The 16,237-nt window shown below is 51.7% G+C and overlaps 1 protein-coding gene across 1 annotated transcript; it reads right to left on the reverse strand.

Moving 5' to 3' along the window:
• Positions 1–2,009: 2,009 nt before the first annotated feature.
• LOC136944383 (activating signal cointegrator 1 complex subunit 3-like) lies at positions 2,010–14,360 on the reverse strand (the record flags this gene model as incomplete). The annotated part of the gene is given in 5 exon segments (XM_067238131.1): positions 2,010–2,127; positions 7,793–8,358; positions 12,111–12,261; positions 13,535–13,665; positions 14,293–14,360. Coding segments are annotated over 4 exon segments (925 nt in total), but the record flags the coding sequence as incomplete, so codon positions are not given.
• Between the last annotated feature and the right edge of the window lie 1,877 nt (positions 14,361–16,237).

Consider the following 16,237-nt stretch of genomic DNA (forward strand, 5'->3'; position numbering starts at 1 on the left):
GATTCAAAGTTTGCTGTGGCCTCTTTTTTACGTTTGTATTAAATATACTACCTTATTATCTCATGATGAAATTAATGTATAAGTGACACAAAGAGGCCATTTATCATTTGGGCCGGTAAAGAATATGATTGGCTCGTGGATTTTTCATCCACTAGTACCCTTGGCAGGTGAGCAAAAAGTTCAGATACCAACCCTGTTCCTGGAGAGATACCCTCCTGGGTTTACACTCCCCCCCCCCCCCCACACTCTCTCTCTCATGCAGGCCTGTGATGGTGCTGTGTGGAAGAGAGGACATCCCCAGTACTGACTAATGATCCTGCCTTATCGTCCCACACATCTCCACCGCTCACATGGCAGGGAGGGAAAAACAAGTCTGACTCACTGAAACTGAATGTTCAAAGAAAGAGAGAGAGAGAGAGAGAGAGAGAGAGAGAGAGGGAGGGAGAGAGAATGAGAGAGGGATGGAGAGAGAGAGAGGGAATGAGAGAGGGAGGGAGAGAGAATGAGAGAGGGATGGAGAGAGATGAGAGGGATGGAGAGAGAGGGAATGAGAGAGGGAGGGAGAGAGAATGAGAGAGGGATGGAGAGAGATGAGAGGGATGGAGAGAGGGAGGGAGAGAGAATGAGAGGGAGGGAGAGAATGAGAGAGGAAGGGAGAGAGAAAGAGGGAGGGAGAATGAGAGGGAAGGAGAGAGATGAGAGGGGAAGGGAGAGAAAGAGAAAGGGATGGAGAATGAGAGAGGGAGGGAGAGAGAAAGAGAGAGAAAGGGATAGATAATGAGAGAGGGATGGAGAGAGAGATGAGAGGGATGGAGAGAGAAAGAGTGTCTCACTGCAGGACCCCCCACACCAGCCACTAGCAGGCTCATGGTCCTACAGCAGCTATTTACACCTTAACAGGATAACACACCTCCTCTTATTGGGGAGGGGAGCGGACGAGAGGAGAGGAGGAGAGGGAGAGGGAGAGGAGAGAAGGAGAGGGAGAGAGAGAGGAGAGGGAGAGGGGGAGGGGGAGGGAGAGGAGAGGAGAGGAGGAGAGGAGAGGGAGAGAGAGAGGAGAGAGGGAGAAGGAAGAGTGAGAGGGGGCGGAGAGGGAGAGAGAGAGAAGAGGGAGAGGAGGGAGAGGGAGAGAAGAGGGAGAGAGCTCTCCAAGTGAGACCAGAATTGATCTGATCACCAGACTGCTGTAGGGACGTTGGTCAGAAGGAGCGCAGGCCCCCCGGCCTGGAACACACACGGCAGCTGCCCTCTGCAGCCCCAGACCTGCCCACTCCCCGCCCCCCCTTAAACCCCCTCACCCCCTGGAAAGCTCTATCCAGGCTCACGCACGGTGCGTTTGCCGGGGGTGAGGAGATAACAGCACCTGGATGGCCTGCGACACGTACAGGGGATGTGTGTAGTTAGCAGCAGTAGTAACAGTACTATTAGTCCCAGTGACAGAGTTAGTAACAGCAGTATCAGCCTGTCATTCACAACATTTCCAGCACTGTGGCGGTTTGTATTTTTTTGCTCTCGGCGTGGGAGCGGCCATAGATATATATCAAGTCTAGATGTCTTACGGCGGAGTCTAGAACGTCCACACATGGCGGCCATCTCGTTATGCCACTTCATACTTCTATTCTATAAAAAAAACAAAAAAACAAAAAACATTATTCTTCATAAGTATGCAGTGGCATAACGACATCTCTGACGTTGATAACAAACCAAACCGTTTCAAAATCGGTTGAAAATTGAGCAAGTTATGGTCATTTAAAAAGTACATGTAGCATCAACACAATGTTATGGGTGAGCGAGTTGACTGTAGCAAGATGGCCGCCATGTGCGGACGTTCGACTCCGTTGTCCGGCAACGCGGACGATACATCTACCCTTTATATATATCTATGGGAGCGGCGGCTCAGCGGTTGCCCCGGAGACGACCCGGCGGTGGCTCAGCGGTTGCCCCGGAGACGACCCGGCGGCGGCTCAGCGGTTGCCCGGAGACGACCAGGCGACGGCGGAGCGGCTCACCTGGGGGGTAGCTGGCCCTGTCGGGCGGGCCGGAGAGGAGCGAGGCCACGATGGAGGCTCTCTGCTGGAGGAGCGTGGAGATCATCTCAAAACCCTCTGGACCAAGCAGCTCAAACAGCTGCAGGAGGGGGGGAGGGGGGGGGAGACATAGGAGGCATCAGCTGCTGTGAGCCTAAAATAAGACACCACACACACACCACAGTACATCACGCACACACACCACAGTGCATCACACACACACTCCACAGTGCATCACACACACACACACCACAGTACATCACACACACGCACACCACAGTACATCACACACACACCACAGTACATCACACCCACACCACAGTACATCCCACACACACAGACTCACACAAACAAACATCACACAAACACACACACATACAAATACACACATAGACATCCTGTTGTTCACCCTACGCAACCTGCCAGAACGAAGAAAGAGCACCTGGTAATTACCTCAGCACAAGGCTGGGCCTAGGACAGAATAAGCTCTGCTGCTTAGCCTCTCTCTGTCCACACACACACACACACACACACACACACACACACACACACACACAGCCACACAGCCACACAGCTCCACACACAGCCACACAGCCACACAGCCACACAGCTCCACAGCCACACAGCTCCACACACATCACCTGGCACTGAGCGGGACAGAGAGGTCAGGAACAAGAGCAAACCTGGATAGAATCATAGAACCACAAGCCCACACAAGCCCAGATCTAAACACACCTACACACACACACAACACAACCATAAAAACACACACACTGCCCACACACAACCAACAGAGCCAAAGGCAGCAGCTAGGTTGGTATATATTTTGCGTAGTTTGCAGTCCCTTGCTTGTCTGAACTTGGGTGGTCTAATGATGCGTGTTGTTGACAGACCGCCACCGTCTCTTGGTCCTGTCTCCGGGACGCCACGGAAACAACAGACGCACTTTGATGATGTCAGGTCACTCACCCCCCCCCCTCTCCCGGCCGCCTTACCTTTGTTTTGTTTTTCACATATCTTCGTCTAAAGTTCTATCCATCTCAGCTTGTGTGTGTTGTTCTGTCTGTTGGGAGTAGGCGTGTGTGTGTGTATGTGGGGAGGATGGGGGGGCGGAGTGGGTTCTTTGGGGGGGCACCTGCCCAGGAAGAATTGGTTTACAGGCAGTCATGAATTCCGTCCTTGATGTTCGCTGGTTATTGTGAGTGTCCTTGAGAGCCTGAGCATATCCCAGGCAGTGGGACACAGAGAGAGGGTTTTGGCTCGGCCCACAGACCTGGCCACCCTGAAGACATCTTTGTCGCCCAACCGGGTGGAGCCAGAGCGTTTCTATGGGAGACGCAGTGCGAGCACAGCTCCCACCAAGACGTGCCCGAAAACCAACCTCGAGGCCGGCCTTTGTGTCTAGAAATGTCGCACGGGGCATGTTTGTCGCTTCCGAAACGAATCCTGTTTCCTACCTGCGTCTGCGCTGAGCGACGGCAGCACACCTGCGCGGTCACAGCGGTGGCTGTCATCCACCTCGCTCGCCCTGCTGCCACATGTGACAGGAAGTCGTTTGAAAACTCCCCCGCCTGTCCTCCCTTCCCCACGTCCCTCCTTGTTGAGCTCTCTATTTGGGATGCCCCCCCACCCTTCTCCTTCCGCCCCCCACTTCCCCAATTAACTTTCAAATCAGACCCGGAATCAAATTGGTTTGCGTTAGTGTGTCACTCTCTCTCTCTCTCTGGCCGGACACGGCGATTGTGAGGAAATGTCTTCATTCCAAGGGCGCAAATGTAAAATAAAAAGAAGCCGTTTCTCCCCACTGTTTAGTTCCAATGCCAGTGAGTACCGAGCCTTTAAACTTTGCAGTTGACTTTGGAGTTGTGTGCGGGGGAGGAAGAGAGAGAGAGGAATAGAGAGAGATGAGGAGAGAGAGAGGCGAGGAGAGAAAAGGAGGAGAAAGGGGGAGGGAGAGGCTGATAGATGAAAGACAGGAGAGAGAAGAGGAGAGATGAGATGAGAGATGAGAGAGAAGAGGATGGAGAAGAGGAGGAGAGGAGAGAGAAGAGAGAGAAGAGGAGAGTGGAGGAGAGAGAAGGGGATGGAGAGATGAGAGAGGAGAGAGAAGAGGATGGAGAAGAGGAGAGGAGAGAGAAGAGAAGAGAGAAGAGGAGAGTGGAGGAGAGAGAAGGGGATGGAGAGATGAGAGAGAAGAGGAGAGAGTGGAGGAAAGAGGAGGAAGAGGAGGAGAGCACACACACAAAGGGCATCCAACATCTAAGCGTGTCAGCGGGAGACACTGCTTCAAATGTCAGCTACGTGAGGAACATTAGAACAGAAATAGCACAGGAAGTAGTAACTACACCCAGTTACATTACAACAGGAAGTAGTAACTACACCCAGTTACATTACAACAGGAAGTAGTAACTACACCCAGTTACATTACAACAGGAAGTAGTAACTACACCCACTTACAGTACAACAGGAAGTAGTAACTACACCATTTACATTACAACAGGAAGTAGTAACTACACCCATTTACATTACAACAGGAAGTAGTAACTACACCCAGTTACATTATAACAGGAAGTAGTAACTACACCCACTTACAACAGGTAGAGGGGATGGATAGACAGAGAGAGAGAGAGAGAGAGAGAGGGCAGGTGAAGGGAGAGGGAAAGAGAAAGAGAGAGAGAGAGAAAGAGAGAGAAAGCGAGAGGGAGAGAGAAAGAGAGGGCAGGTGAAGGAGAGGGAGAGAGAAAGAGAGAGGGAGAGAGAAAGAGAGGGCAGCTGAAAGAGAGGAGGGGAGTGAAAGGGAGGAGGACATGCAGGTTGTGGATGATGAAGTGTTGCTCTAATCCATGGTGAACGATACACGTGTCAGTGTTTCCTTCCTGGGCAGGGCGAGGTAGCCACATTCAGCAGCCTAGCGGGGACTCCCTGATCCTAGCCTTTACCTCATCACACACACATATACAGTATATACAAATTACACATACTCATTCCCACACACACACATACACAAATTATGTAATTATACACACACACACACACACACACTTGTTCCTCTTGTTGTGTGTGTGATGGGGAGAGGGAGTGCAGAGCAAACAGAAGAGGCTAATAAATTAGTTTAATTACGGCGTGTGGCGACCTTGACTTTTTTGGGCGCTGGCAGACGGAGGGAGAGAAGAAGAGTGTCTGAATGAAGCACCTGTGAAAGAGGGACAGGAGCTTAGCCCAGAAGCTCATCAATCCCCCTCCGCTCCCCCTCCTCTCCCCCTCCGCTCCCCCTCCGCTCCCCCTCCTCTCCCCCTCCTCTCCCCCTCCTCTCCCCTCCGCTCCCCCTCCTCTCCCCCTCCTCTCCCCCTCCGCTCCCCCTCCGCTCCCCCCTCCTCTCCCCCCTCTGATCCCTCCTCTCCTCCCCCTCCTCTCCCCCTCCTCTCCTCCCCCTCCTCTCCTTCCCCTCCTCTCCCCCTCCTCTCCTCCCTCTCCTCTCCCCCCCTCCCATCTCCCCCTCCCCTCTCCCCCTCTCTCCCTCTCTCCCTTCCTGCTCCTCCTTCCCCATCCGGCTTTTCTGTCTCACTGTCTCACTCCTCGTGTCTCACTCCCCTTGTATCACTCTCTCAGTATCACTCTCTATGTCTCACTCCCCTTGTATCACTCTGCTCGTCTTACTCCTCTTGTCTCACTCCCATTGTCTCACTCTCTCGGTCTCACTCTCTCTGGATAGTGTCTTAACACTACCAGTGTCTTAATAGCAGCTGCATGTCCCCCATCATGCTAGCTGACTAGCGATTCCGGTTTCTGCTCTCACTCAACATCAGGACATTCTCTAACCCTGACAAAGTATTAAAAAACACAAACTGGGCTTGATGCACTTTGCTGTGATTGGCCATCTCTGCAAGCTGCAGTCTTCTTGGAAACATAATGATTATAATTATGTTTCATTTTAATTTCGTAGAAGCTTTTACTCAAGGTGATGCGCAAGGGGGATTTCAACCTGCAACCTTTAAATCAGGAGTTAAATGCTCTAGCCACTGGGCTACACTTACCCCTCCCCCCCTCGCCTCTCCTTCCTCTCTGGAGGCTAAGAAGGACTTTCCTCTTGGTACATTTATGTCAGTTTTCCAGCTCTGCCTGGTCTGACAAGCTAAAGGCCAAGGGTGACGTATCCTGAAGGCTACATCCAAGATGGCCGCCGCGTCCAGTGCTGGGTCGGGCCCCGGCGGCGTGACGGGGGGGGGGGGGGGGGAACGTCAGAGCTGCGAGGCGGAGACGAACGCCTGACACCCGACTCCCCCTCCTGGGACTGCTCAAAGTTCAGCCAGGTAAGGAGAGCGTTCCCGGCCCCGCCTCGCGCTGTTAGACCCTCCAGAGGCGTGCCTTGTGCCCGGTGTGCCGACAGAATAACGGGATACGGAAAAGCCTTTCCACCGCAGCAGGCCAGCCAACACGAATGGCCTTCACAGGTCGTTTATTCCCAGATAATGTGTGTGGTACTTTTGGTGGATTAGGTTTTTGGTGTTGTTTGCGTCCCTACTTATTTTTGGCTTTACGTCGTAAATGTGCCTCTGAAGTCATTAATGCTGGAGTTCCACGGATTACTGGGTCTCTCTCTCTCTCTCTCTCTCAACAATCTCTCTTTTTCTCTCACTCTCTCAATGTCTCTCTCTCTCAACATCTCCCGCTCCCGCTCCCGCTCCCGCTCCCTCTCTCTCTCTCTCTCTCTCTCTGGGGTGGGGTTGTGCGTGCAGGGGTGGGGTTGTGGGTGGAGGTGCAGGGGTGGGGTTGTGGGTGGAGGTGCAGGGGTGGGGTTGTGGGTGGAGGTGATGTGGTGGGGTGGGGTTGTGGGTGGAGGTGCAGTGGTGGGGTTGTGGGTGGAGGTGCAGGGGTGGGGTGGGGTTGTGGATGGAGGTGCAGTGGTGGGGTGGGGTTGTGGGTGGAGGTGCAGTGGTGGGGTGGGGTTGTGGGTGGAGGTGCAGGGGTGGGGTTGTGGGTGGAGGTGCAAGGGTGGGGTTGTGGATGGAGGTGCAGGGGTGGGGTTGTGGGTGGAGGTGCAGGGGTGGGGTGGGGTTGGGTTGTGGGTGGAGGTGCAGGGGTGGGGTTGTGGGTGGAGGTGCAGTGGTGGGGTGGGGTTGTGGGTGGAGGTGGAGGTGCAGGGGTGGGGTTGTGGGTGGAGGTGCAGGGGTGGGGTGGGGTTGTGGGTGGAGGTGCAGTGGTGGGGTGGGGTTGTGGGTGGAGGTGCAGGGGTGGGGTGGGGTTGTGGGTGGAGGTGCAGGGGTGGGGTTGTGGGTGGAGGTGCAGTGGTGGGGTGGGGTTGTGGGTGGAGGTGCAGGGGTGGGGTGGGGTTGTGGGTGGAGGTGCAGGGGTGGGGTTGTGGGTGGAGGTGCAGGGGTGGGGTTGTGGGTGGAGGTGCAGGGGTGGGGTTGTGGGTGGAGGTGCAGGGGTGGGGTGGGGTTGTGGGTGGAGGTGCAGGGGTGGGGTTGTGGGTGGAGGTGCAGGGGTGGGGTTGTGGGTGGAGGTGCAGGGGTGGGGTGGGGTTGTGGGTGGAGGTGCAGGGGTGGGGTTGTGGGTGGAGGTGCAGGGGTGGAGTTGTGGGTGGAGGTGCAGGGGTGGGGTTGTGGGTGGAGGTGCAGGGGTGGGGTGGGGTTGTGGGTGGAGGTGCAGGGGTGGGGTTGTGGGTGGAGGTGCAGGGGTGGGGTTGTGGGTGGAGGTGCAGGGGTGGGGTTGTGGGTGGAGGTGCAGGGGTGGGGTTGTGGGTGGAGGTGCAGGGGTGTCCTTACCTCGTTCTGCAGCTCGTCGTCACTCTGGGGGGAGGCCAGCATCTCAAACAGGGAGGAGCAGAGCTCCTCAGGGCTGGACGCGATCATGTTCCCCCCGCCCAGGTACCGCTCCACCTCCTCCCTCAGGACGGCCCCGTCCGCCTCGCCGGCCCCGCCTCCCCCCGCCCCCCTCCCGCCCCCCTGGTGGCTGTTCAGGAAGCTGTCAAAGTCCAGGCCCCTCCCTCCCCCCTCTTCCTCCCCCTCCCCGCCCCCCCAGGGCGGCCGGTCGGCCTGGTCCAGGGTGTAGCAGTCGTAGGAAAAGGCGATGTTGCGCCCGAAGGCGGGGCCGTGCGCGGCTCGGCCGGGGCTCTGGGCGCGGACGAACTCCTCCACCCGGGCCTCCCCCAGCGGCGCCACCGCCCTCGCCACCGCCGCGCACGAGGCGTCCGCCGCCGAGGCCGGGAAGGGCCCGAACATCTGCTTGATGGCCAGGGTCTCCTCGCGGCCCACCTGCTCCCTGTTGTGGAAGGTCTGGAACAGGAAGACGGCCGCGCTCTCGATGGTGTCCTGGCCGTCCTCCACGCCAACTGGCGGAGGGGAGGGGGGGGGGGGGCTGTGTTAGGAGTTACTGTCACTGTCTTCATAATCATCATGTGAAATAACATATCCGTCACGGACATTGTTGACATTATCATCATCATCACATAAAACAACATATCAATCATCAGTCATTATTGTCACTATTATCGTCATCATCACTACATGCAGGGGTGTAGGTTTGCATTTTTTAATAACTTTGATAAGGATGCAGCCGTTTGTACTATTTGTATTTTTTTTTTTTTGTATTTTTAGATTGTAAATTATGGCTACTTTCTAGTTTATTGTATATATTTTTTAATTTTTTTATCATCTTCGTATTTGCTGGACTATGTACCTTTAGTGTAATTAGACCAAATATTTAAGTTTTTAAGATTCCTATATGTTTAATGCAGCACCTTCCTGCCAAAGTCAATTCCTTGTCTGCGCAAACTTTCATGGCGATTAAAACCCTTTCTGATTCTGATTCTGTTAAATAGGATTCTCTTAAATCTAAAGTCGGGAGGACAGATTTGCTGTTTTCAAAAAGTGTGTGGAACAAAAGTCATGTTACATGGTTTATTACAAAGTGATTTCCCATGTATAACAAAACCATGCCCCCAGTCTACATGAACCCATCAGTCATTACCCCCAGTCATCACCACCATCATCATCATCATCTTTTGTCTGCACTCTCAGAGAAGGATTCTGGTCATGGGGACAATGCTGATAGTCATTACAGTAATTACATCCATCACTATCATTACAATACTTTAACAACAGCTCCCAATCGGCAATCTTGTTATTATTCTGCACTGTATCTTGCAGCTGGAGAGAGAGCTGAGTGTTGTAGATATGGGAGGCGAAAACATGATAAAGTGCGTGCACCTTTCCTGAGTCACCGTAGAACAGATGCCTCTTAGAACTCATAGAACCTCGTCTGGAGAACAGTCCAGAAGCATTCCAGACTCAGCTTTCATACAGGGAAGGAACATGGACTAATTGCCCAATTACAGGAAAGAATGCAGAGCAAGACAATGGTAGAGAAAGGATGTGCGGGTGGAGATGGAGAGAGGGAGAGGTGGAGAGAGGGAGAGGTGGAGAGAGGGAGAGGTGGAGAGAGGGAGAGGTAGAGAGAGGGAGAGGTGGAGAGAGGGAGAAGTGGAGAGAGGGAGAGGTGGAGAGAGGGAGAGGTAGAGGTGGAGAGAGGGAGAGGTGGAGAGGTGGAGAGAGGGAGAGGTGGAGAGAGGAAGGGGTGGAGAGAGGGAGAGGTGGAGAGAGGGAGAGGTGTAGAGGGAGAGGTGAAGAGAGGAAGAGGTGTAGAAAGGGAGAGGTGTAGAAAGGGAGAGGTGGAGAGAGGGAGAGGTGGAGAGAGGGAGAGAGGGAGAGATGGAGAGGTGGAGAGAGGGAGAGGTGGAGAGGGAGAGGTGGAGAGAGGGAGTGGTGGAGAGAGGAACAGGGATGGGGGTGGAGAGAGAGAGAGAGAGAGAGAGAGAGAGAGAGAGAGAGAGAGAGAGAGAGAGAGAGAGGAGAACAGAGGTGGGGTGGAGAGAGGAAGCAGCAGGAGATGAAAGGATTTATAACTAATCAGAATGAGTCTGGAAGGTTCTCTCTGTTCTCTCAGTCTCCTCTGTCAGGTAGGAACACGCCCTCCCTCCATCCATCCATCCTCCTCAACATTCCCTCCATCCATCCTCCTCAACCCTCCCTCCATCCTTCCTCCATCCTCCTCCCTCCCTCCATCCATCCTCCTCAACCCTCCATCCTCCCTCCATCCTCCCCCTCCCTCCCTCCATTCGTCCTCCCTCCATCTTACTCCTCCCTGCATCCTCCTCCTCCCTCCATCCTCCCCCCTCCCTCCATCCTCCCCCCTCCCTCCATCCTCCCTCCTCCCTCCCTCCATCCTCCTGCGACCTCCTCCCTCCTCCTGCTCTTTTCTGCTCTGTGTGGGAGTTCCACCTGGCTAAGCTCACCCCAGAACACTGGGCAAAGGGCTAGGGTTAGGGTTAGCAGCAGCCGTAGCAACAGCAAACACATCTCATAATATGCTTCAGCTTTTCACCCCTCCGCTGCTTGATGAGGAGATGGTAGTGCAAACGGGGTAAAGAAGAACCGCTGGGTCTTTCTGTGGTGACAGGACAACATTTCGGATCTGTCTACCAAGGGAAGGGTGGCTTGTTTCTCAGTGGCCTTTGTTAGCTGTTCTCTGCTATATGAGAAGGGAGACTTCCTGGTTAATAAAACATGAACCCAGGGGCTTTGTGTGCTTTCAGGCACTCTGATCCCTGACCCTGGATCTGTCGGCAGAGCCAGCATGACTAGGCATATGGAGCTCTAGGTACAGTCACGTCACACATGTAGCCAGCCTGCCAGCCTGTCAGTCAGTCAGCCAGGCAGCAAGCCAGGAAGATAGTCTGGCAGGCAGGTAGAAAGGCGGATAGGCAGACAGAGGTAGGCAAACAGGAAGGCAGACAGTAAACAGGAAGGCAGACAGTAAACAGGAAGGCAGACAGTAAACAGGAAAGCAGACAGTAAACAGGAAGGCAGACAGTAAACAGGAAGGCAGACAGTAAACAGGAAGGCAGACAGTAAACAGGAAAGCAGACAGTAAACAGGAAGGCAGACAGTAAACAGGAAGGCAGACAGTAAACAGGAAGATAGACAGTAAACAGGAAGGCAGACAATAAACAGGAAGGCAGACAGTAAACAGGAAGGCAGACAGTAAACAGGAAGGCAGACAGTAAACAGGAAGACAAACAGGCGGACACAAGCAGACAAGGCCAAGAGTACCTCAGAGCTCTCTGTCCTTCAACCCTCCCCCCTCCCCCCTCCCCCGTCTCCCCTCCCCCGTCTCCCCTCCCTTGGGTGTGGGGCTGTATCTAGGAGATCTATCAGAGACGCAGCAGGATTAGAGACGGAGCAGGAATCCTGCCGAGTTCCAATCCCCCGCCCCGTTGCTTTCCTCCCTCCCTCCACCCACCCACGACACACCTCCTCCTCCACCCCGCACGCCCACCTCTCCTCCTCACCTTCTCCCACTCGTCCATCACCCACCTCCTCCTGCTCACCTTCTCCTCCCACCCACCTCCTCTGCCTCCTCCTTCCCTCCCGTGCTCACCTTATCCCCCCACACGCCCTCTCCCACCACCCCACTTCCCCCTGCCTGCCTGCTCACCTCCACCCCGACCCTCACCTCCTCCTCCTCCCCTGCAGGCAGGATCAGAACGGCATTGAGAGAGAAGGAGCTGGCATGCACACCGCTGTATGGCTTCAGAGGAATTCTGGGGGATTTGCATCTAATCTAATTATTAGAGGTATCAAGGTCAAATCGACACCTTTGTGGCGCCGTTGCTCAGGCAACGGAGAATGTGGCGACAAGAAGCATTGACACCTTGTGTGAGTCAGCTGTCTATAGGTGGAGGTCAGACCAGCATTCTGAGCCCTTAGACCTTCCTCTCTGGGTTGAGTCACACAATAAACCTGTCTTCTGAGAGATCTTATGTAATTCTGCTACAACGATTTACCATCCAAACCGATTTCCGTGCTAAGATCTGCTACAACGACTTACCATCCAAACCAATTTCAGTGTTATCTTGCCAGGGGTTAACGACTTCATTTTATTTTTATTCAGTTTCCTAGGCTGTAGTCTTTGACCTCATATTTTGCTCGTTTTCCGATCAATATTTTTCTTTTGATAATTTGATGAAAAGCGCAAGCCTGGTACTGTAAACGAGTGAGGGTTCCAGGCCAGCGAGTTGATTACCTATCTGCTTGGCAGCCTGTAGAATGCTCCTCAGCTCCTGGTTGGCTGCCTGCAGCTCTGCCTTCTCCAGGTTCTGAGTGCAGAACTGGACGATCTTCTGCCATGTCAGGCCTTGTCTGGAGAACAGCTCCTGCCTCTTCAAACGCTTGGTCTGGAACGAGACAGGAAGCACAGGGAAACAAAGATAGAAGCGCTCACTACACAGCTCTCTGTAGAAGAGACACACACACAATCACTACACAGCTCTCTGTAGAAGAGACACACACACAATCACTACACAGCTCTCTGTAAAAGAGACACACACACAATCACTACACAGCTCTCTGTAGAAGAGACACACACACAATCACTACACAGCTCTCTGTAAAAGAGACACACACACAATCACTACACAGCTCTCTGTAGAAGAGACACACACACAATCACTACACAGCTCTCTGTAGAAGAGACACACACACAACCACTACACAGCTCTCTGTAGAAGAGACACACACACAATCACTACACAGCTCTCTGTAGAAGAGACACACACACAATCACTACACAGCTCTCTGTAGAAGAGACACACACACAATCACTACACAGCTCTCAGAGACACACACACAATCATGCGCTGTCTCTCACACACACCATCACACTCTCTGTCTTACACACACAATCACACACTGTCTCAGAGACACAATCACATTCTCTGTCTCTCACACACAAACGCACTCACACTCTCGCTGTCTCTTACACACACACACACACACACACACACAGACATACTTAAGTAAGTTCATGCATGACTGGAAGACACACAGTTTAACATATCATATGTTAAATATGCCTGAATAGGAGGAGGATTTTAAATAAGCCTCCTTCTTATGCAGCGGTTATTAGTGCTCCTCGGTCGTACTGGAAGGCAGGGGGGAGAATTAACACTGTGACTTCATTACAATCAGCACTTCCATGTCCTCTAAAAGCAGCCATTTTAACACAAGCTCAAAGATAATCTTCAAGCCTGGCCCTCCAGCTTTCCCCTGGAGCAGCACTTTTCACGCTCTGGGGATTAAACACAGGGCCAACCGGAGCACAGGTGGTGATCTGAACACCCCACTGACTCCCAGGTCTAAGTACTATACCTCCAGAGCTGTCTCTGATCACACAGAGAGAGAGGGGTGGGGGGGGGGAGGGATAGAGAGAGAGAGAGAGAGAGAGAGAGAGAGAGAGAGAGAGAGAGAGAGAGGGAGGGGGGGGGGGGGGGGGAGAGGGCAACAAAGAGGAAATGGTCATAACGTGATGTGAAAGGAGAGAAGAGAAGGACTATCGACAGTAAAGTCAGATCCGATGTCCGGAGTTCCGGACATCTGTAGGGGATGGAGAAGGTCACAGGCAGGTTACACTTAATTAGGAGCTTCATCCTCAATGAAAGGTGTCCCTACCCTGAGGTCGTAGACCTCTTCAGTGAAGTCTTCCTGCTTGCTGACGTTGGAGAAAGAGCGCAGAGCGCCTGTGAGACGTGGAGGTGACATTGCCTACGGTCCATAAGATGCTAAAGCACTCCAATGTATGTCTGCAACAACAACAAAAACGCAACACAAGCAAAGTCATTAGAGTGAGTACGTTGTCAAAAACACGAAACTCATAACGTTCGCTAGCTAGATTGTTAACTGAGTTGATTGGCTCCTACTAGCATGCTAGCTAGCAACATTCCAGGGTACAATATTATTAATTACCATATACCACTACTAGAAGAAAAAAACAGCGACTTACATCCAATAGATACGCGTATATGTTATTTATCTGCTTGCTTTAGTATTGCGTGGAGGATGTAGGTTCTGTTCGCCATAGGACTAGAAAAATGTATCAGGTTAAACTTGCTAGCAGTAACTATGCAGCTTAAGTTACTGATTACAGCTGGTGCAAGTTAGCCCAAATGGGTATGCTGCAGGAAATTAGAGGGAAAGCTGTTTAACTAATGTGTCCGTTTACAAGATACTTGGGCTAGCCAGATAGATGTTTTACATTGATATCGAAAGCTAAGGAAGCTAGGCTAACTGTTGTACCACGTTGTCCAATGCGCGTGCTTCGTGTCTTGTTCTAAAACCGTGATTCGCGTGACAACGTTACACAAAGGAGACAAGGCATGCTGTTTAACGCCTGCGACAATAACGGCTCGTTTCAAGGATTTTAAACTCACCTTTTCACACTTGAACAGGGAAAAGTTAGCTAGCTCGTAGCCGGCTCTGTCAACTCTGTCAACAGACACCACGTGTATTAGAGTGGTTGTGGGTAATGTAGTTTGACGCGGGATTTCTGACAAAGGCGAGGAGCAAAGATTGTGTGAAAATGTAAGAAACACGCTGCCCTCCTAGAATGTTTTTAGTTTATTTTTGTGTGGTTGATTATTACTTGTTCTCTCTGTCACTACATTGCATTCATTGTACCTGTGTTAAATCTAATAAAATCTATGTTATGGGTCAGGCTACTTGGGATGTGAAGGGGCAGAAAGGGACGACCCCGCACACATTATAATAATCTGTCTCTACATTTTGACTATACTGTAACATTACCATAATCTTAATCCTACACCGCTCTTTTCACCTCTTTTGACCCTGCTCATACATAGTTAAAGGCCAGGAGCTGGCTTGTTACATTCGCAGAAGGCTAGAGAATTTACTCCATAAAAATACACAATAGCATGAACCAGGTATTAATCTACAGTTTGGTAAATAAATGTTCCCTATTTTCGTGTGCGTATTGTCACATGCTCAAAGCAGCTACGTATTTCTTACACTTCACGATTAGTATGACATATATTTTTACTGTCATGTTGAGGTTCAATTCAGATATAGCCTACAGATTGCTCATCAAATTATCCTCAACTTTTCACCCGCACCAATGTCTCTGAGGTTTATCTTCCTGCTGTATCTGTCAGAGCCGCGATTCTTAGCTTCTGTTACACCAATCCCCTGCATGCATGCATGAGGCTACTGAGACCTGATGGTGCATGGCAATGTGCTATGAAGACCACACACCCCGAGTCAAGGCCAAAGGGCTTGGGTTTGTACGGAACAATGTTTCAGTATTACTTCGTTCATCCGGATTTCTCCTGTTTGCGGTGTCATCCCAGATAGAGTTGTACTTAACACTAACCTAATGTTAAGTGAACATTGGCAAGCTCGACTTTACCACGGGCAAAGGCATATGAAGTGGGCTAACAGCCAAACATCAAAGAAAACCATGGAAATAACACATTCAGGCTAAAAAGAACTTAAAAGAGGATGAAGTTACAGTGAAAACATATGGCTTATTCCACATAGGCTCATATTGAAAAGTAAACATATAAGGATGTAAGTGGCACATGAAGTAACCTACATTACCTACCAATCTCATGTTCATCAAAACCAGCCTATAAATGTTGTCATGAGTCAAATTAAATTATAGCCTATAGCACAAGTGCAAAAACTGTCTATTTGCGTGTCTGAAAACAGTTCCACTGATTACAAATGAATTGAGAAAATATATTTTCACTCATGACAAAAATCTCAAGGAATAAAATGAGAAAGTTCTAAAGGGCCCTTGGAATATAAATTGTTGTCTGTTTCCCGGGAGCGATCTCTAATGTGTTTAGCATTTCACACGGTTATCAGACACCCACCCTCCTTCTATTTTCCACTGAAACAAAGCACTCTCCGCATGAAGAAATAACTGCTTAGCATTCGGAGCATTCAAATGCAGCCTATGGGCACATTAGACGGTGCTGCTTACTAATGCACTCTGGAGCCGAACACAGAAGCCCTCCTCACTCCCAAACGGAAACAATGTAACCCCCTCTTGCTATCTGCCGTCGCGAGAAGGGTCATTTGTTTACGTCAGGATGCCGCTGAATGCCCTGCTAATGCGGTTCCGAAATGCCCGGTACCTGCCTCTCGCGCAGCACCGGATACCTATCCTAATTATTCACATTGTGAAATGTTCTCCGTGGCGAAGGCCTTATCCCGCGGTGCAGCCACGACCGGATACATCTTAATAACTCACCTCCCTGGAACCTGCGTCCAAGCTGCCAGGGGCTCCGAACAACTAAGAGAAGTGCGTGTGTGTGTGTGTGTGAGAGAGAGAGAGAGAGAGAGAGAGAGAGAGAG

The sequence above is a fragment of the Osmerus mordax genome, chromosome 6 (assembly GCF_038355195.1).
Source record: "Osmerus mordax isolate fOsmMor3 chromosome 6, fOsmMor3.pri, whole genome shotgun sequence".
NCBI lineage: Eukaryota > Metazoa > Chordata > Actinopteri > Osmeriformes > Osmeridae > Osmerus > Osmerus mordax.